This window comes from Oncorhynchus kisutch, linkage group LG10 (genome assembly GCF_002021735.2).
Source record: "Oncorhynchus kisutch isolate 150728-3 linkage group LG10, Okis_V2, whole genome shotgun sequence".
Classification (NCBI taxonomy): Eukaryota; Metazoa; Chordata; class Actinopteri; order Salmoniformes; family Salmonidae; genus Oncorhynchus; species Oncorhynchus kisutch.
In genome coordinates this window covers 66,972,205-66,995,375 of record NC_034183.2, presented here as the reverse complement: position 1 = coordinate 66,995,375, position 23,171 = coordinate 66,972,205, and the positions used below count along the sequence as shown (strand labels likewise).

Genomic DNA, 23,171 nt, shown 5'->3' with positions numbered 1-23,171 from the left:
TAGGTTATGATGTCGGTATAGACAAATATGTTGTAAAAGCCTGCATGTATATCCGCAGGGAATGGGAATAATTTATCGTTCACATACGTCCATTTATTGGGACCCATCCCCAACATGTAGGATAAATTACCGCTGGTCTTTATACCTCCGTTAGCAGGCCCTGAGATTTGTATCCTTTTATGGATTGGATTGTAGAATAGGAATATTTCCATCTTGTTCAGGGTTAGGTGTTCATTCAACTCTGAGACGATCCTGTCGACGGTTCTATAGAAACCTTTTTTAAGCTTAATAAGTTTCGCAGGTTCCGAGAACCTTTTGCAATAAAAATCACGGTCCTTAGCTTTGATATTATACCAACTATGGGGGTATGTAATCTCGCTGAGACCTACTTCCCAAGCCTCTGATAACTCTATAGGCTTTGGAAAATTGGTTGTATACTTCGAACTCTGATTATTACGATATATCTGTGCCGACGCATTACTGGGGAGAGTCAGGTAGAAGCCGCTGTGTTCCATGATGCCCAACTGTGTACACGCGAATGATGCGCTAGTTATCATGACTAGGGGTTTAAATTAACCCCCGTTGCCTCCACCACATCCTGCTCCAATACCCAACTGTTGAACTTTTGAGGCCAGTTTTTCCAGCGGACCAGCAACCATTTTTTACCCTTTTCTCTCTTCTGATCTAGAATCTCCTCCACGTGAAAGACTTTGTCTTTACCCAACTGGACCTTCTGTAATTCCTTCTCATAAAAAGATCCCTCTATAAGATCCCCGTCATAATCTTTTAATTTGTAGACCGGCGGAATGCGTGGCAGACATTCGGTAACGGTAAACAACTCCGAGCTAAAGCCTTGTTCGTATTTTTTGTCGAAAACACCCCTCAACTTTGATATACGCACCAAGTCACCCACTAGGAATTTAAAAGTCATTTTTTTCTTACGGCGAAGTGGGAACAAACCATACATATTTTTAAAGACTTGAAAAGAGTTTTCCGAAGAGACCTCCGAGGGCTTCATACGTATAGTCTTATGGTAGCTGTGGTTGTAACCGTTTACTAAATCCTGAACTATGTCTGTATATCGGTTGGTGTTGTGAGCTGTAAAATAGCGCCACATCCGCTCTTTCAAAGTCCTATTAAAGCGTTCCACAACCGAAGCTTTCAAATCAGAGCCTGTAGCAAAATGTACTATATTATACTTATTCATTAGCTTCTGAAATGTTTTATTAAAAAATTCTTTTCCGCCATCCGTCTGCACTTTCTTGGGGGCGCCTCCTGCCTTCAAGATCGATTCAAAGGCCCTGGTCACCTCTGCCCCGCTCTTATTTTTTAACACCCTTACATAGGCTAATTTAGAGAAAATATCTATAACCGTTAGCATGTAGCGATTTCCATCATTTTTATCGGCAAGGGACTGCATGTCACATAGATCCGCCTGAAATTGGGATAATGGATGCGTAGAAAAAACTCTATTTCTTGGAAAATGTTTTCTTACAGGTTTATGTAGAGTGTAGGCATCTTGCTCTGATAACCATTCATTCACTTTAGCATCGCTTAACAGACTCCCTGTTTCTTCGACTATAGCTCTCTGTAAACGCTCTTTACCACCATAAGACCCGGGGTTAGAGGGATTATAATATATGTTTTTCAACAGCTGCTCAGCCATCCTTCTTGCCTCTCTGAGGTACAATAACTGTAATGAGCCACTTTCATATAACGACAACATTTCAGTTTGTGAATTTTTATTTTAAGAATGCAACAATTATTACGTATACAGACAATTCAGGATTTGTTGCAAGATACAAGTCCCCGTTTTCTCAACAATCACAGCATGCAACACCCTGTATATATTGTTTAGATTTACAGGTTTGTTTCGCTGAATTTTTAAAACACACACGTCTGATATATAAGTATATAAACAACAAATATGATACACATTCACATTAAAGGGTGGTTCAAACAAATAATGTAAAATCTTAGCCAAAGTTATTTCTAGTTCTTCAGAATCCTCAACAAGCCTTGATACCATATGTGACCATTGTAAACTCTCGCCCGTATGTCGGACATGTTTCATGATTTGCTCCATTTTTAACACACGCTCTACAATAACCCCTGTATTGTGGGTTGTGTAGAACTTTACATTGTTCACTTTATTTTCAATAATCTGATGCATAACATTTGTAAGGTCTCTCAAAAGAAAAAATGTATTTATTCGCTCAAACATCGTAGACACATAGTTACCCATAGCTCTAAATAAACAAAATGTCACTCGGTCTCTTGGGATTTATTGAGCCAGAAAAGCATCACATCAGCCATCACAGCTTCCCTGTATTTGTTGTCGTCCACCAGGGTGTGTCGGATTTCTTTGAGTTTCTCATGGATGAAGAGGGCCTCCTTCAGTTCATGTAGGAAGGCTTCGGTTACCCCGTAAACTCTAGGGATAGACGGCGCAATACCCATAGACTCCAGGGCGATGACCAGCGCTGGTATAAAACGGCAGGACCACAGTCTTTTCACCAGCTCCTCAAAATGATTGAAAAAGTAGTATCTAGGAGGGTCGTAGAGGCAAGGATGACGACGCTGGCTGGGATGATTGATCTCACAGCCGATGCATTTTTCTCGTATATATTCGCCAATCACCACGTTTAAAAGTGTAGCTACAGAGGCCTTGATTGTATCCACAAAAACAGTACTGGCCACCCCATCAAACACATCCTCAGGCTGGGTAAATGTCGGTGGTGTCACGGGTCTTGCCAGGGGTGCGTAGAGTGTAGGGCTTCGTGGCATAGAGTCTTTAGTGTCGGGCCCCCATGACGTAGTGGCTTCCTCGTAGATGGTCTGGAGATCCATGGTGTATGCTGAAATGAAGAACTGTCTGCTTTTTTTCTTTTTATTGTAGAACAAGGCCCTTGGGTATCTGGGGGGGCGGGGTTAAAGCATCCGCTTACTTAGTTTTCTTCTGACGCTGTATCTTCTTGAGGCTCTTTTGCATCGTAATCTTTACGATTCGTATATATTATGCACTTCTTTAAATGAACAAGGCTCTGACGCTGTTGGCTCTGTACAAAGAGAGCATCCAACGGTTGCAACATTTTCAATTCCAGTACATCCCAACTGTTAAAAGGAATAAGCAGACGCAGTCGGGTATCCCCAGTCAGGCCACCACCCCTAAGTTTGTGGTTTCGGATTGCCTCGGTGCCGATATAGAACTCCACGCTGCCGCACGGTCGGCCATTCTTTCTTTGTATTTTCACCCTGTGAAATATTTGTCCTGAGGAGTCCGGGGTACCTTCCCAACGGGTCTCGTGGCCCGTGAACACACTATACCCCTTGGTGATAAGGCTCAGTTCAGGACACACAACCTTGCGAAAAAACGACCAGTCTTCAACACCATATTCCAAGCCTACAGTCTGGTCTGTATATTCTTCTCCTTCATCTACCGTATAGAGGGTCACTCTACAGGCCAGGTAATCAAACCGATACCCCCACTGCTGGCCATTAGACATCAGCACTTGATCTGTCAGAGCATGTGCTGGCGGTATTTGGGTTCTATACACATTTAAAAAACGTTTTTTTGGCGCATCATATATTGCTGGTTGATACTTTGCCCTTTCTCTATGGGCAACCCGAAGGCCTGTTTCAGTTGTTACAGTCATCACTGCTTTGGTACCGATCCCAAATTCCATGGTTATTCTTAAGATCTTGTGCACTCTTAAACAGGTATTGTTCAGCGGCTTTATAAGGGGCCTTAACCAACCCAAACCGTGAGAAACAGTAACAGGTTGACCTGACACATGGTCACTTACTCAACCCAGGGCATGCACCCTTCTACATGACATAGGGTCATAAATCATTACATAGGGTCATAAATCAGGCTTGGGTCATCAATCATTAACGGCCTGTCAAAGGGACCCTTACTCACCCCATAGCCCCCACCTAACCAGGCTTGTCTATCAGGCTTGGGTCATCAATCATTAACGGCCTGTCAAAGGGACCCTTACTCACCCCATAGCCCCCACCTAACCAGGCTTGCCTGACCAGAAGACATGCACACGTCATCACTACATAGGGTTCACATAGAGTTCACATAGGGTCATCAATCAAAATTTTGACCCGTGACATCTACTCTATTCTCTCTGGCCATGTCAATCACCTCACACTGCCTTCATGTCTAAACAGGGCCATGTCAATCACCTCACACTGCCTTCATGTCTAAACAGGGCCATGTCAATCACCTCACACTGCCTTCATGTCTAAACAGGGCCATGTCAATCACCTCACACTGCCTTCATGTCCAAACAGGGCCATGTCAATCACCTCACACTGCCTTCATGTCTAAACAGGGCCATGTCAATCACCTCACACTGCCTTCATGTCTAAACAGGGCCATGTCAATCACCTCACACTGCCTTCATGTCTAAACAGGGCCATGTCAATCACCTCACACTGCCTTCATGTCTAAACAGGGCCATGTCAATCACCTCACACTGCCTTCATGTCTAAACAGGGCCATGTCAATCACCTCACACTGCCTTCATGTCCAAACAGGGCCATGTCAATCACCCCACACTGCCTTCATGTCTAAACAGGGCCATGTCAATCACCTCACATTGCCTTCATGTCTAAACAGGGCCATGTCAATCACCTCACACTGCCTTCATGTCTAAACAGGGAGGTGATTGACTTGGTCTGGGAAACAACAGGTAGAGGAAGCTTTCTGCTATACAATGAAACAGTGGCAACAGTAGGCCTCATAAGAGATGTGAAAAACCAAGCTGACATTTGCACAAAAAAGTTAGAAAAAATGATATTGTTTGAGGTTAGACTTGAGGTGCAGTGCAAAGCAAGAGCTTATTCAAGGTACGGTGACTGGGGTAACTTTGTGACTTCATGGCAATCCACTCAGTGAATGTGGGCTTTCATTTCTCCATCTAGAACATAGATCACTCTGAGGCACTGTGAGTTTACCCTGCCTCTATAAAATGAATTATCCACAAAGCCTCTTAATATTAAGAAATATTATGGAAAAATGGCTTGCAATGAGGAAAAATCGATTCACGTCTACACCGATAACTAACTGAATCATATAGGCCTTTGCCACACACACACACACACACACACACACACACACCTAGCAGCAAAGCTGTTAATATGTTACCGTAGTTCTAAGACTTCTCCAGGGACATAGCTGATAGATTATTGTGGTTAGGCAAGGCAGAAGTGTTATATGTCCTGTTGAGAGTGCTTGATTGGCTAGTAATCTCCATCTCTGAGCATTGTTTGAATGTATCATCTGAGGTGCCACATCTGTTTCACACAGGGGCTTGGTTAGGTAGGGTATAGATCTGTACATGTGATATACAGTAGAGAATGGATGATCTACTATGTCTGCACAGCTTTGATCAGGTATGATACACATCATCATTTGGGGGATGCTAAGGCCATCTGGGAGTTTATTGGGTTATGGGTCTTATGGGTTTAGGTGGGTGGGCATGGCAGGGGGCGTGGCAATGGGTGTGGCTGAACTTTAGAGGCCCCCACTTCAGACATTGCGAGCGTGCGTTTGACAATTGCGACTTAATGCCAGACGAAAATAGAGCCCTGGGAGTGAATGGCATTGAGCTTCCTTCCACACATCTGTGAGTCAATGTGCAGGGCTTGACATTTACTTTTTTAGCCACTGTTTGGACATAGGCGGCACAAGAAAACACTAAAGCGGCCCGCTCAGGGATTTCAATGGCAGAAAAATCACTGTGGCTCAGTAATCCTTGACAATGAAGTGGGGAATAGAGTGGTTTGGTTCAGTGTATATTTCTGTCTGTGACGTAAGGCTGAGGGGGAGAGGGAAATGGACCTCCATAAACTATAGCAAACATCTAACGGATTTATTGATCAGGGAGCTGTCCCTTAGCTCCTGTTCACTGTGATAGATTTGGCACAAGGGAGGCTACCGCAGGAGTTTGGGCAGAATTATGGTCCCGCATTTAAATTCTCTCTCTCTCTCTCTCTCTCTCTCTCTCTCTCTCTCTCTCTCTCTCTCTCTCTCTCTCTCTCTCTCTCTCTCTCTCTCTCTCTCTCTCTCTCTCTCTCTCTCTCTCTCTCTCTCTCTCTCTCTCTCTCTCTCTCTCTCTCTCTCTCTCTCTCTCTCTCTCTCTCTCTCTCTCTCTCTCTCTCTCTCTCTCTCTCTCTCTCTCTCTCTCTCTCTCTCTCTCTCTCTCTCTCTCTCTCTCTCTCTCTCTCTCTCTCTCTCTCTCTCTCTCTCTCTCTCTCTCTCTCTCTCTCTCTCTCTCTCTCTCTCTCTCTCTCTCTCTCTCTCTCTCTCTCTCTCTCTCTCTCTCTAGTGGGGCAAAACAGTATTTAGTCAGCCCCCAATTGTGCAAGTTCTCCCACTTAAAAATATGAGAGAGGCCTGTAATTTTCATCATAGATACACTTCAACTATGACAGACAAAATGAGGGGAAAAAAACAACAGAAAATCACATTGTAGGATTTTTTATGAATTTATTTGCAAATTATGATGGAAAATAAGTATTTGGTCACCTACAAACAAGCAAGATTTCTGGCTCTCACAGACCTGTAACTTCTTCTTCAAGAGGCTCCTCTGTCCTTCACTCATTACCTGTATTAATGGCACCTGTTTGAACTTGTTATCAGTATAAAAGACACCTGTCCATAACCTCAAACAGTCACACTCCAAACTCCACTATGGCCAAGACCAAAGAGCTGTCAAAGGACACCAGAAACAAAATTGTAGACCTGCACCAGGCTGGGAAGACTGAATCTGCAATAGGTAAGCAGCTTGGTTTGAAGAAATCAACTGTGGGAGCAATTATTAGGAAATGGAAGACATACAAGACCACTGATAATCTCCCTCGATCTGGGGCTCCACTCAAGATCTCACACCGTGGGGTCAAAATGATCACAAGAACGGTGAGCAAAAATCCCAGAACCACACGGGGGGGGACCTAGTGAATGACCTGCAGAGAGCTGGGACCAAAGTAACAAAGCCTACCATCAGTAACACACTACGCCGCCAGGGACTCAAAACCTGCAGTGCCAGACGTGTCCCTCTGCTTAAGCCAGTACATGTCCAGGCCCGTCTGAAGTAAAAACTCAACTCGTCGTGTTTGGAGGACAAAGAATGCTGAGTTGCATCCAAAGAACACCATACCTACTGTGAAGCATGGGGATGGAAACATCATGCTTTGGGGCTGTTTTTCTGCAAAGCGACCAGGACGACTGATCCGTGTAAAGGAAAGAATGAATGGGGCCATGTATCGTGAGATTTTGAGTGAAAACCTCCTTCCATCAGCAAGGGCATTAAAGATGACAATGATCCCAAACACACCGCCTGGGCAACGAAGGAGTGGCTTCGTAAGAAGCATTTCAAGGTCCTGGAGTGGCCTAACCAGTCTCCAGATCTCAACCCCATAGAAAATCTTTGGAGGGAGTTGAAAGTCTGCGTTGCCCAGCAACAGCCCCAAAACATCACTGCTCTAGAGGAGATCTGCATGGAGGAATGGGCCAAAATACCAGCAACAGTGTGTGAAAACCTTGTGAAGACTTACAGAAAATGTTTGACATCTGTCATTGCCAACAAAGATATTGAGATAAACTTTTGTTATTGACCAAATACTTATTTTCCACCATAATTTGCAAATAAATTCATAAAAAATCCTACAATGTGATTTTCTGGATTTTTTTTTCTCATTTTGTTTGTCATAGTTGAAGTGTACCTATGATGAAAAATAACTTGCACAATTGGCGGCTGACTAAATACTTTTTTGCCCCACTGTGTGTGTATATAGTGCCTTGCGAAAGTATTCGGCCCCTTTAAACTTTGCGACCTTTTGCCACATTTCAGGCTTCAAACATAAAGATATAAAACTGTATTTTTTGTGAAGAATCAACAACAAGTGGGACACACAGGTGGATTGTATTTATCATCATTAGTCATTTAGGTCAACATTGGATCATTCAGAGATCCTCACTGAACTTCTGGATAGAGTTTGCTGCACTGAAAGTAAAGGGGCTGAATCATTTTGCACGCCCAATTTTTCAGTTTTTGATTTGTTAAAAAAGTTTGAAATATCCAATAAATGTCGTTCCACTTCATGATTGTATCCCACTTGTTGTTGATTCTTCACAAAAAAATACAGTTTTATATCTTTATGTTTGAAGCCTGAAATGTGGCAAAAGGTCGCAAAGTTCAAGGGGGCCGAATACTTTCACAAGGCACTGTATATATATATATATATATATATATATATGATTTGGCCTGAGGGAAGCCTTTTTCTGATGCACTGATGGTCTAATGAGATGTGCACACTGACACTGAGGGGGCCAGATACAGACATCACATCAGGATTCCTCCTGTATTATAACAGTGGATGGAGAGGAGAGAGGAGAGCCTCACTGGAATCCCACTGGCTCAGGAGACTGAGATCAATCACTACTGTATAGTAGGCTTAAACACACAGCCAGCTGAGAAACACACCCACCACCATTACAATACAACTCAACCACGGCTCAATGCTACATACTGTGCATACAAAGAACGACACCCACACCACCCAACCAACACAACCCAATCCAGGCACAAGGCTCTGTGGACACAAAGAGAAACAGACGCAGAAATGACTAAACAGTGACTGCAGATTGGCATCTTCACACAGTCTGACTGTAACGGACATCTTCACACAGTCTGACTGTAACGGACATCTTCACACAGTCTGACTGTAACGGACATCTTCACACATATAAAGTCAAAATCAAACACAGCCACTTACATCCTGAGAGAACTGGCTTGAAGTCATCTATACCCTGTCTATATACCCTGTCTATACCCTGTCTATATACCATGTCTACACCCTGTCTATATCCTGTCTATATACCATGTCTACACCCTGTCTATACCCTGTCTATATACCCTGTCTATACCCTGTCTATACACCCTGTCTATACCCTGTCTATATACCCTGTCTATACCCTGTCTATATACCCTGTCTATACCCTGTCTATACACCCTGTCTATACCCTGTCTATATACCCTGTCTATACCCTGTCTATATACCCTGTCTATACCCTGTCTATATACCATGTCTACACCCTCTCTACAGCAGGGCTCCTGAGTGGCATTTATTTATTGTTCTTTTTTTATTTTATTACCTTTATATAACTAGGCAAGTCAGTTAATAACAAATTCTTATATTCAATGACGGCCTAGGAACAGTGGGTTAACTGCCTGTGTTGCGTGTGTTGCGGTCTAAGGCACTGCCATGTCTACACCCTGTCAATATCCTGTCTATATACCATGTCTACACCCTGTCAATATCCTGTCTATATAACATGTCTACACCCTGTCTATATCCTGTCTATATAACATGTCTACACCCTGTCAATATCCTGTCTATATAACATGTCTACACCCTGTCTATATCCTGTCTATATAACATGTCTACACCCTGTCAATATCCTGTCTATATACCATGTCTACACCCTGTCTATATCCTGTCTATATACCATGTCTACACCCTGTCTATACCCTGTCTATACACCCTGTCTATACCCTGTCTATATACCCTGTCTATACCCTGTCTATATACCCTGTCTATACCCTGTCTATATACCATGTCTACACCCTCTCTACAGCAGGGCTCCTGAGTGGCATTTATTTATTGTTCTTTTTTTATTTTATTACCTTTATATAACTAGGCAAGTCAGTTAATAACAAATTCTTATATTCAATGACGGCCTAGGAACAGTGGGTTAACTGCCTGTGTTGCGTGTGTTGCGGTCTAAGGCACTGCCATGTCTACACCCTGTCAATATCCTGTCTATATACCATGTCTACACCCTGTCAATATCCTGTCTATATAACATGTCTACACCCTGTCTATATCCTGTCTATATAACATGTCTACACCCTGTCAATATCCTGTCTATATAACATGTCTACACCCTGTCAATATCCTGTCTATATAACATGTCTACACCCTGTCTATATCCTGTCTATATACCATATCTACACCCTGTCTATATACCATGTCTACACCCTGTCTATAGAAGAAAAAGAAACGCACTCCTATTAAGACGAGGTGCTGGCTAGCGGAGTAGAAAACTTGAAAATAAAAGAGAGCCGCACACTCTAGGAGCTCAGATGCAAAAATGTAATTTCCAACGTTTCGACAGCCAAGCTGTCTTCATCAGGGTATAATACCTGATGAAGACAGCTTGGCTGTCGAAACGTTGGTAATGACATTTTTGCATCTGAGCTCCTAGAATGTGTGGCCCTCTTTTACCCTGTCTATATCCTGTTTATATACCATGTCTATACCCTGTCTATATACCATGTCTACACCCTGTCTATATACCATGTCTACATCCTGTCTATACCCTGTCTATATACCATGTCTACACCCTGTCTATATCCTGTCTATATAACATGTCTACACCCTGTCTACACCCTGTCTATATACCATGTCTACACCCTGTCTATATCCTGTCTATATACCATGTCTACACCCTGTCTATACCCTGTCTATATACCATGTCTACACCCTCTCTACAGCAGGGCTCCCGAGTGGTGTTGCGGTCTAAGGCACTGCATCTCAGTGCTAGAGGCGTCACTGCAGACCCTGGTTCAATTCCAGGCTGTATCACAACCGGCCATGATTGGGAGTCCCATAGGGCGGCGCACATTTGGTCCAGCGTTGTCCGGGTTAGGGTTGACCGGGTTAGGGTTGACCGGGTTAGGGTTGACCGGGTTAGGGTTGTCCGGGTTAGGGTTGACCGGGGTAGGGTTGTCCGGGTTAGGGTTGTCCGGGTTAGGGTTGACCGGGGTAGGGTTGACCGGGGTAGGGTTGACCGGGGTAGGGTTGACCGGGGTAGGGTTGACCGGGGTAGGGTTGACCGGGGTAGGGTTGACCGGGTTAGGGTTGACCGGGGTAGGGTTGACCGGGGTAGGGTTGTCCGGGTTAGGGTTGACCGGGGTAGGGTTGACCGGGTTAGGGTTGACCGGGGTAGGGTTGACCGGGGTAGGGTTGACCGGGTTAGGGTTGTCCGGGTTAGGGTTGACCGGGTTAGGGTTGTCCGGGTTAGGGTTGACCGGGGTAGGGTTGACCGGGTTAGGGTTGACCGGGGTAGGGTTGACCGGGGTAGGGTTGACCGGGGTAGGGTTGTCCGGGTTAGGGTTGACCGGGTTAGGGTTGTCCGGGTTAGGGTTGACCGGGGTAGGGTTGACCGGGTTAGGGTTGACCGGGTTAGGGTTGACCGGGGTAGGTGGTCATTGTAAATAAGAATTTGTTCTCAACTGACTTGCCTCGTTAATTTAAATAAAGGTTAAATAAAATATTTTTTTAAATAAAAAACACCCTGTCTACACACTGCCTGTACCCTGTATATACCCTGTCTATACCCTGTCCGCACCCTGTCTGCCACCCTGTCTATGCCCTGTATAGATTGCTCAGTCACAAAACTTCAGGAGCCACCATGGTGAGAATCCTAAATAAATTGATGTCTGTGTTGCAATCAGGATGAGCACCTCACTCCAGATGACTGAGATTGGTTTGAAACATTATTACAGGGACTTGGCCCGAGGGCATGTTTCTGATTAAGTAGCACATTGTTTGACGGCGTGCTGCTCTGCTCCTCGTCCTGTTCCGGACAGGGAGGCCGTCGATACAGAGGACTGATAGCAGGATCATTACAGAGCTAGTGCTGATCGGACGCTGTGTTTAAACTTAATGAAAGTCATCCATTTCTATGAAGCCATGGACACAAAGCTGACCATCTCAATGGGGCCATGAAGGAGCATGAAGAGTGAGACCACTGCTTTGCACTCATTCAACTGTATTTATTGAAGGGGTGGAGGTTAATATTGCTCTGTTAGTGGGTTTTAATGCACAGCTGCTCAACATGTAAAGTGAAGTGAGAGTGGCTGAGAGCCTACAACTTGTGCTATAATGATTGACACATCAGTGAGGACTGTGGCAGTAGTCCCATATGAACACATGGGCACATACACTCTGTCTTCACAAACACAGTACTGCACGCATCACCTTCATTTGACACCCTTTCTGTTCTCCAGTGAGTTTTACAGGCTCTAGGGCCAATGGAGGGAGATAAGAAAAGAAAAATGAAATGCAAAAATAACATTTCAAAGAGTGTTTGAGTATTTGTGTCACCTCAGAGAAAACATCTGTCACTGTCGCAGCACCATGAGAAGCACAAACACGGAGAGAGAGAGGCAATACAGTTTTCATGGGGCTGACAATAGAGACTGTACCTTGTGATATGAAATGGCTCCCAGGCCAAGGCCACCACATGGCTCAACAGTATTGCCCACTCTAATCAACAGAACCATGAACAGGCCCTAACGAGCACGGAAGAAACTACAATAAACAGAGCAGATACTATACTGAACAAAAATATAAACGCAACATGTAAAGTGTTGGTCCCATGTTTCATGAGCGGAAATAAAAGATCCCAGAAATGTTCCATATGCACCAAAAAAAAAATTATCTCAAATTCTGTGCACAAATTTGGTTACCTCCCTCTTAGTGAGCATTTCTCCTTTGCCAAGATAATCCATCCACCTGAAGAAGCTGACTAAACAGCATGATCATTACTGTAACGGCCGTTGGTGGAAGAAGGTGAGGACCAAGGTGCAGCGTGGTACGTGTTCGGCATTTTATTTAATATAACTGAACACTAAATACAAAGTAACAAAAGGCACAACCGAAACAGCTCCTTCAGGTGCAAAACACACTAAACAGAAAATAACTACCCACAAATCATAGTGGGAAAACAGGCTACCTAAGTATGGTTCTCAATCAGAGACAACGATCGACAGCTGCCTCTGATTGGGAACCATACCAGGCCAAACACAGAAATACAAAACCTAGAACAAAAACATAGAATGCCCACCCCAACTCACGCCCTGACCAAACTAAAAACAGAGACATAAAAAAGGAACTAAGGTCAGGACGTGACAATTACACAGGTGCCCCTTGTGCTGGGGACAATAAAAGGCCACTCTAAGATGTTCAGTTTTGTCACAGAACACAATGCCACAGATCTCAAGTTTTGAGGGAGCGTGCAATTGACATGCTGACTGCAGGAATGTCCATCAGAGCTGTTGCCAGGTAATTTAATGTTTAATGTCTCTACCATAAGCCGCCTCCAACATCGTTTTAGAGAATTTGGCAGTACAGTATATCCAACCGGTCTCACAACCGCAGACCACGTCTAACCACGCCAGCCCAGGACCTTCACATCCGGCTTTTTCACCTGCGGGATCGTCTGAGACCAGCCACCCCAACAGCTGATGAAACTGAGGAGTCTGTCTGTAATAAAGCCACTTTGTTGGGAAAATCTCATTCTGATTGAATAGGCCTGGCTCCCCAGTGGATGGGCCTATGCCTTCTCTGGCCCACCCATGGTTGCGACCCTACCTAGTCATGTGAAATTCATAGATTAGGGGCTAATGAATTCATTTCAATTTACTGATTTCCTTATACAGTATGAAATGTAACTCAGTAAAATCTTTGAAATTGTTGCATGTTGCATTTATATTTTTGCTCAGGATAAGTAAATACTGTACAAAGCGAAAACTGGGTAACAGTTATGTGGAGTACAAATGGTTTTGTTACAATCTAAATTCTATGAAAATGCTTGAGCTGAATAATGTTTTCACTGGGAATTGTCCCTTCTGTCCAGTAACCTCTTCATACACCCCACAAAGGAGGGATTTGTTATTGGCCCTTATCTCTGGGGCCGTAAATGCCTAAACAGTCTGATTCTTGTTCTGTCTTTGTAGGTTCTAAAGATCTTATCACTCCCCTAACTTTGACACATAGTCTGCGAGAACAGGTTAGAACCTGCTTTTATTTGTTTGAATGCTTTAAGGAAGTAGAGATAATTCCCTCTTATCTGTTTTGTAAACAGCTCTTTTTAAATGTATTTTTACCCTCTTTTCTCCCCAATTTCGTGGTATCCAATTAGTAATTACTATCTTGTCTCATCGCTCTACAACTCCCGTACGGGCTCGGGAGAGACGAAGGTCGAAAGAGAAGCGAAACACAACCCAACCAAGCCGCACTGCTTCTTAACACAGCGCGCATCCAACCCGGAATGTGTCGGAGGAAACACCATGCACCTGGCGACCTTGGTTAGTGTGCACTGCACCCGGCACGCCACAGGAGTTGCTGGTGCGCGATGAGACAAGGATATCCCTACCTGCCAAACCCTCCCTAACCCGGACGACGCTAGGCCAATTGTGCGTCGCCCCACGGACCTCCCGGTCGCGGCCGGATGAGACAGAGCCTGGGCGCGAACCCAGAGTCTCTGGTGGCACAGCTAGCGCTGTCGCATCTCGCACCCTACACTTGTCTGTCCATCGTGCATGTAAACAACTATAGCTTAGTCAGCTGATAGCGCCCATGCACTAGAGTTCTCAATTTCAGCCTGAACCCGTGTCTCTCTCTCCTCCCTGTCAGTTGCAGGAGCAGCTACAGGCTGCCATGTGTATTGCGCTGTCCGAGGTGCTGAAGTTGCAATCTAACTGCAGTAATTCACTAGTTTCTTACTTGTTGTTTCTCTGACTGAAAAGTTATGTTAGCTAATTTGTTGAGAATGCAAAAATATTCCCTATTTGCTAAATGTGCCTTTCCCTGCCATGCTCTGTTCACGTGACACATGCATGCACCCATTAGGACATAGGCTGGCTTACAGCTAATAATATCCAGAATATGTATTTATTATTTCAATATTCAAGACTCCATGGCTCCAATGTTGTTTAATTGATGTGTTAATTTGTTGTGTTCTGTTCTGTTTCCTTAATGCCTAGGCCATGGCCTAATTAGGCAGAACATTTCATGTTTTATTTTATTTTCTAAATAAAAAGCTTGATTGTATTTAAAGTCATGACTGACTGACTCGTACTTATATGGGCTACTATATTACTGCATAATAATAATAATAATCCTAAGAAGAACCCGAAGAAGGTGGGTATGCCGAGCGCTGTGTGCCACTGCCAAACAGGTGTTAGACATGGAGTCTTGAACATTGAAATGGAACAGTGTAAACAAAACCTAACAAATAAGAAATCCTGGAGAGTCTGTTCTAAGGAAGAAATGCATTTTTCTGCCTACAAAGATTAAACACAGTTGCATACCGACAGTTGCTGACATGTTGTGGTTCATTTGTTTAATTATTCAAGGCTGCCTTTGTTATTTCATTTTAAAACCTACTGTTGATGATATTAGCTTACATACGTTTATAATTCTGATAATAACAACAACAACAAAAAGAAGAAGAAAGAGATCAAGAAGGAGGAGAGGATTGAGCTCCGTGTGACCCATGTGTGTAAAGGTAGGCTATTATTCAAATATTTGTTTTCTGACCGTTTGGAACAGTGTAAACAATGCTGAATAAATTATAAGAAATCATAGATAATCTGATCTAACGAAAACAATTAGCTCACGGAACCAAACACACACTTCAAAACAGGCAACAGAATAAGCATTTGTCTCATTTCTGAAGATACTGTATATACAGTATGGATGTCTCACTGTATAAACCCTGAGATCCACATACAACAGTATGGATGTCTTACTGTATAAACCCTGAGATCCACATACAACAGTATGGATGTCTTACTGTATAAACCCTGAGATCCACATACAACAGTATGGATGTCTTACTGTATAAACCCTGAGATCCACATACAACAGTATGGATGTCTTACTGTATAAACCCTGAGATCCACATACAACAGTATGGATGTCTTACTGTATAAACCCTGATATCCACATACAACAGTATGGATGTCTTACTGTATAAACCCTGATATCCACATACAACAGTATGGATGTCTTACTGTATAAACCCTGAGATCCACATACAACAGTATGGATGTCTTACTGTATAAACCCTGAGATCCACATACAACAGTATGGATGTCTAACTGTATAAACCCTGAGATCCACATACAACAGTATGGATGTCTTACTGTATAAACCCTGAGATCCACATACAACAGTATGGATGTCTTACTGTATAAACCCTGAGATCCACATACAACAGTTGTTGATTATATTCAAGTTGGGTTTTCCCCTCTCATCACTTCTCTTAGACAAGGCTAGGGCTTTTCACTCTCTCCTCACTCTGCTCGCTTCCAACAATATCTCACGTTGTTGTAAAAACCATGGTAAATTAATAGTCTACTTAACTTGAACAAAAGAGCAATATGGTCTAGGGAAAGGTGCGTCCGTTTTCTAGAAATCAGGCATCGTTTAGGTTTCGGGCTCATTACATTTAGGGGATGTTGGACTAGGCCTGGGCTCGGGCTTCAGCTCATCAGGCTTGGGTCGGACCGGGCTAACGTGTAAAGCCCCAATGAGAACTCTACCATTGGCTGCCTAGGCTAAAACAAATATAGCTTGTCCGCTCCATTGCAAGCTGCTTTATCTTCACTGATTGGTAAAGAAATGTAATGCTGAGCTAATGTAATAAAAGACAATTACTTCAGACATTTAAAAGGGAACAGAAAGGAACAATATAAACTGGTACTTTTTTTGGTTTCGAAACTAATCAGAACTTTTACAGGTCGGAACAGTGGAATGGAACAAAACAAATAATGGTTCTGTTCAGAACAAAACGATTGGACATTTTTTGTGGTTCGAAACCCTGCTGTTAACTACTGTGAACTTCAAGGAAAGAGATGAAACTCCATGAAAAGAGGAGAGACAACAGGTGAAATCAGATGAACAGTCTGGGAGGTTCAACCACCACACAGAGCTATACTGTCAATGAAGAAGTGAGCTATGCTGAGACTTACAGAGGTGAAGTTCTGGGGACCGCACGGTTCTCCTCGGTACTTGCAGGAGAGAAGCATTTCCTCCAGCTGGTGGCTCAACCGGTCCATAAACTCCAGGTTGCTGCCCTCAAAGTTTCTGGGGGGCAGGAACAGCCTGAAGTCAGACAGTTTGCTGAACCAGGCCTGGCTGTCCTCCTGCAGCAAATCCAGCACCATGGGTCTCACCGTCCGGTTGGCCAGCAGTAGGCCCAGCCAGTGGCCAGCAAAGTACAGGTCACTTTTGGTGAGCTTGTAGAGGCGGATTGGGTTGTTGTTGCAGATAGTGACTGTGGGGAAGGCCATCTCCTTGGCCCACTCTGTGTGGATCCGTGTGTAGGTGGGGAAGGAGAGCCAGTGGAGCAGGCGGTTGGAGGACCAGGACAGGAGCAGGCCCAATGATGTGCACAGGGCCAGCAGCCAGAAGGCCCGACGGCCTATGGAGCCACCGGACACACACACATGCCTGAGGCCATGCAAACTTGTCCCAGTCAGCATTGTAGAGGTGATTGAGGACAGGCCTGGCCTTGCAGGGAGGCGCCGGCGGCCTCTCCTCACCACGACTGGGGATCCCTGCTGGAGACATCGCCCCTCCAGAGCCATGGCTGCCCACACCGCTCCTAGTACAGAGAGAAAGGCTTCATCTCCCAGCCAGGCCTCAGGGGCTGGGCCCCACATGGAGCTCCAGGGCACCGATATCCCCACTGATGTAATCCACACCTGGATTTGTGCTTATCTGACTCTGCTGTTACACACAATCCGTACAAGCTCCTCACACACAACCTCTCTCACACACACACATACTAACTCTCTCTCTCTGTCACAGTGTCTTCTGTTTGTTGTTGTTGGTGTCCTGTTTTACTCTTTAGCTACTTGTTGGGCTTCTCCCTCTCAGTCCATCTGGTTCCCTTGACCTGAAAGTACTCCACTCACCCAACTCAGCAGTAAAAAATACAATCAGCCATGCAAATATGCACCAAGCGATGCAGCTTCTACATGAGCGACTCCAGCATCCGCACCAGTTAGTGTAGCACAGAGCGAGAGAGGAAGAGACAGAGAGAGAGAGAGAGAGAGAGAGAGAGAGAGAGATAGAGGCTGAGAAGCACAGACAAAGATGAGCTGAGAAGCACAGACAAAATGAAAGAACGGAAGGTTAAAGAAGAGAGCAGTGAGTCTGTTGTGGTTCTATCTGGTGCCGTCTGTCAAAGAACGGCTCGTCCTGCCGGTTCCCTCTGCTCTGTCGGCGCTCCTCTCTCTGCCGACCGAGGCTGCTGTCTTTTGGGACTTTGCCGTCGCTCCACTTCGATCAGTGATGCTCAGCCTCGTTTAACCTGCTAACCCTCCAACACCACCACGGCCAGAGGCTGGACTTGTTTACATGACACCGCTAAAACGAGCAGCCGCACATCACTAATTGCCTTTGTGAGTCTACCTCGCTAATTTATTCTCCGGCTTTTTTTGTGAGCTCACTTTTATCTTCTTGATTTCCAGCCTTCCCCTCTTCCCATCTGTCACTCTCTCCCTATTCCCCGCTCCGTTCTCCTTTCTCTTCTCCTCCTCTCTTGACTGGAGGAGCGTGTGTTGTGTCCTGCGGGTGATAATGTACGGCCAGCCCGTCTTGTGCGAGGAGCAGACGCTTCTTAGTCCCAGATGCACGCAAACACTCATTCACACTGAGAGAGGAGCACATGCACACACACTGCGTTTCCCTGTGGGAAACCTGACCAGAGTCGATGGAAAATCTGTTCAGTAACGCTCAGATCCTGGTATCTCTCTCTCCCTCATTCTCTCGCTCCAGTTTTCTTTCACTCTCTGTTTCTCTCCCTCAGAACTGTGGCATTTCCAATCGTAACGCTCCTCTTGTTTTCTTCCTTTTCTAAAAATACTTCTCTCCAAATCAAATTCATTAACTTGCCCTCACGCTCCTCCTCCTCTTGTGCCGATGTCTGTCAATCCTTCTCAGCTCCACCCCCAACCGGGCTCCTCCTCCTCCCATGAAGTAGATGTGTGCATTCTCTCTCTCTCTCTCTCTCTCTCTCTCTCTCTCTCTCTCTCTCTCTCTCTCTCTCTCTCTCTCTCTCTCTCTCTCTCTCTCTCTCTCTCTCTCTCTCTCACTTCCCTTCCTTTGGATATTGCCCTGTTATTTTCTGTATTCTCTTCCTCCTGTGCAGACAGACTGTTCCTCTGGTCCCATCTCTCTCATCGGGCAGCGTGTCCTCTCTGTGCTCCTCTCATCCTGCGCCACAGCTCTGTCCACCCAGCCAGTGAGAGAGCGAGCGATGAGTGTCAGTCTGAGAACGCCAGCGCTCTCTCTCTCTCTCTCTCTCTCTCTCTCTCTCTCTCTCTCTCTCTCTCTCTCTCTCTGTCTCTCTCTCTCCTCCCCCTATGTTTTGTTGGCTGCTGCCACGACTTACACAACAGGAGCAGAATGGGAGAGCAGGAGAGTGTGTGTGCACTCAGAGAGGGAGCCTGAGACAAACAGCATCATACTGAATTATTGCTTTGGCTGCTTTACCCTCTTTCAAGCTTCAGGCTTGGTTTGCAGCCAACACTGTACATATGGCTTGTCGTCACCAACTAACTCTCATGACAACTTTGACTTGTCATGCCTCCTAACAGCATTGGCTCAGCTGTGCTCTTCAGTGAAATCACATGGGGGACCACTATCCTTCCCCTAACATTTACATCCCATTTACATCTGCACACGTTCATATAGTGGACGTTTTTATTCACAAAGACGCCACACACATGTACTGTATGCAATACAACGAAATGAGCAGTAGCGTAGATACTACATCCCTTCTGATAAGTATGGAGAGTGTTAGAGTGTTAGAGAACTGCAGGGGTCATAGTACTGGAAGCACAATTCTGGCAAATAAACGATGCATGAGACAGTGAGACATGAGTGTAGTACAAATCATAATAGGTCAACAGAAAGTGCTGCACCTGCATGTCTGACTCAGTCAGTGGTTTGACTGGGCACCTCAGACAGTTCCAGCTACAGTCCACTCAGTACTGTCCAGCTGGCCTGTAGCAGTTATAACGTCATCATAACAATGCAGTCATTTAGTACCTCTTAACTTTTGAAAAGATATATCATGATATATATAGATAATATATACAATAACGATATTGAATATTTAGGAGGAACAGTTTATGGTTACACATATCTCTTTTGGGGAAAAGAAAATCCCTAATGAAACTATAATCTCAGACACATTAATATTTGAATATCTCGGTTTGTAATATTGCTTCATTTGCATTTAAGATGAGGAAGAATTCTCCGAAATGCTTTTGACAGAGCATCCATCTGCTAATGACAAAGTGAAGTTTTTTTTCCCTCCAAGTGAGAGGACTATTTTTCACTTGTTTAATTGAGTTGCTACTAGCTGTTCTCAGCTAACAGAGAGGAGAGAGTTGAATAGGAGCCCAGCTCAGAAAAACAGCAGAGACTATGTCTCAAATGGCACCCTATTTTCTATGGGCCCTGGTCAAAAGTGGTGCACTTTATGGAGAATAGGGTGCCATTTGGGACAAACACTATAAGTACAGTAGAATCTGCCCTCTGTGTGTCCCCTATGACTAAGTCATTATCAAGCTGAATAACAACTGGTATCTGTGCTTATCTTGTATGACTCACTGGGGCTAAGTGAATTGTGTAGCTGTTATGGAAACACAAACGGCAACAGCGAAAGAGAAAATGTCTAATGTGCAGCATTATAACTCATTGCGTTGGCTTGGCCGACATGCAGTTGTGTGACTTGTACGTGCTGTAATGCAATGCTTTCTGACAGTTCCATGTGATTTGATCACAGGAGACGTGATGAAACAGCTTCTACACTGAGGGGTCATATACACACCCAGCCCACACACATGCCTAGAGAAACCCTTCACATAGAGGACCACGCACACACACACCCAGCCCACACACATGCCTAGAGAAACCCTTCACATAGAGGACCACGCACACACACACCCAGCCCACACACATGCCTAGAGAAACCCTTCACATAGAGGACCACGCACACACACACCCAGCCCACACACATGCCTAGAGAAACCCTTCACATAGAGGACCACGCACACACACACCCAGCCCACACACACAGCTAGAGAAACCCTTCACATAGAGGACCACGCACACACACACCCAGCCCACACACATGCCTAGAGAAACCCTTCACATAGAGGACCACGCACACACACACCCAGCCCACACACATGCCTAGAGAAACCCTTCACATCACACGCACACACACACACACACACACACACAAGCGCACGCACACACACATACACACACGCACACACACACACACACACACGCACACGCACACACGCACAGAGAAACACTTCACATAGAGGATCACGCACACACACACACACACACACACACACACACACACACACACACACACACACACACACACACACACACACACACACACACACACACACACACACACACACACTTTCAAAACCACAAATAACAATCATGTAAAAGGAAAACTGTAAACACATAGAAGATGTAAAATAATGTATAATGTATATCTCACACATAGGAACACACACATATCATGAACATGCACCCGTTTCTTCTAATGCACCGCCTTGCAGCCTAAAGGACTGCAGAGCCAGTCCTTTATCCAGTCTGAATCCATCCAGCAGCAGCATAATTAGACGAGGAGTGTTATTCAGGGTAGCCCAGCTAGCATCAGTATAGAGGAGAACAGCTCAAAGGTTCAACATAAATATCCAATTAGCCAGCCTCCAAAACATCAGGGGAGTCCGAGATTAATCAGAGATATATCCCTGAACCATCTGATTCAATTACACGCATTCTTCTGTCCACAATGATGTGTGCATCTACTGTGTAATACCCCCTGTCCTTCATCAACAAACACCATCCAGGATTCAAGGACTGGACAATACTACAATAATCATGAAAAAATTATGTGCGGAAAGGGTACAAAGGCTATTATGATTTCCATAGATGAAATGCATCTCTTCTCTCAGGACTTCGAGGCAGACAGAAAATCAACACACACATACAGATTCCCTCATACAAGCATTTTCTACGTGTTGCTAAAGGATTTGAATCACAAAAAGACGGCTTGAGGGTCGCTAACGCTTTACCCCTTCTGAGGGAGAGATGCAGTGACGTGGGGAGCAGATGCAGTGACGTGGGGAGCAGATGAAAGATGAGCAGGATGAGGAGACAGTGTGCAGAACTGCCATCCATCAAATCCACAGCATGCATTAAGATGACACCAATAACAGGCGATCAATGGCTTTTCTGTATTTTAGGAGTTTTTTAATCGAGCGTAGTCACACTTGTCTGGCTGTAGGTGTAGCAGGGCCTCCCCTGGCTTCAGACACCGCCTCCTCTCTAAATGAAAGGGAGGGCTGCTGCTGAGCTGTAGGGTGGTAATAGATTGAACGTTCCCTTTGTGGGTGAGTTCTTAGAACTCACTGCAGTCATTATGGCTATTAGTTGTTGTCATGGCATGGAACAATCATCAGTTGGCTTCATGAAATGAGAGGAGATAGGGGGATTGGGTCTGTTTGTTGTATCCCAATCATAACCCTGCTGCTCTGTAGTGTGTAGTCTCTGATTAGATGTTGTACGACAGCCATCATCTACACCAACACCACAGAGCGAGGACAGTAATAGCTATGCAATCTGGTATCGACCACACTCAATCTCTCCAAATGGATGGGATGCCTCAGGATCATTCAGGTGTTTGTTTGTCTACTGTGATCTGGTCTGGAGACACACTTCATGGAGACACACTTCATGTTGTTGCTATGTTAATTATATAGTCAAGTGTGATCAAACATTCCTTAGTGGGGTGCAGGGCCAATAGAAATAGAGCTGGCACTCATAAGCCCCACCACATACCTTCATTCATAAACAAACTACGTTTCCATCCTGCAAGGATCTTCGTCAGGTCACTGTGTTATTTATATATAAATATATTCACTTCTTATTATGTCTTACTGTGCAAGATATTGATCTTTCAAATAGATCGACGCCATTACTTAGTTATAGTTAGTTATAGTGCATAGACCAACAGCTACTGTTGGTTTGTAGAGAGACAGCACGTGAAACATGCTTTAGCCCGTTTAGATTGTCTGCAGTGGAAGACGAAGCTTCTTATGAAGCTTGATCCATGCTGGTGTTATAGCTAATCTGGCTCTAGAGAATGAGGTGAGATAAATGACTCCTGGTCCTCCAGTATACCAGGGAAAGACTGTCATACCACAGAAAGAAGTAGGAGCCAGATACTTCACAGGATGTGATGTATAAATCTG

At 44.6% G+C, this 23,171-nt stretch overlaps 1 protein-coding gene across 2 annotated transcripts in view; it reads right to left on the bottom strand.

Annotated features, from left to right (window-relative positions):
* The window catches only part of LOC109897421 (acid-sensing ion channel 2-like), a 565,196-nt gene that overhangs the window by 210,197 nt on the left and 331,828 nt on the right, over positions 1-23,171 (bottom strand). The window contains exon 1 of one of the 2 annotated variants that reach the window (XM_031834853.1): positions 16,842-18,918. The exons of the other annotated variant lie outside the window; for it this stretch is intronic. Within the exon in view, the coding sequence (XP_031690713.1) occupies positions 16,842-17,534 (693 nt within the window). The 5' untranslated portion in view covers positions 17,535-18,918. Of the gene's footprint in view, positions 1-16,841; positions 18,919-23,171 lie in introns of those variants that run through there. 2 annotated transcript variants of the gene reach the window in all.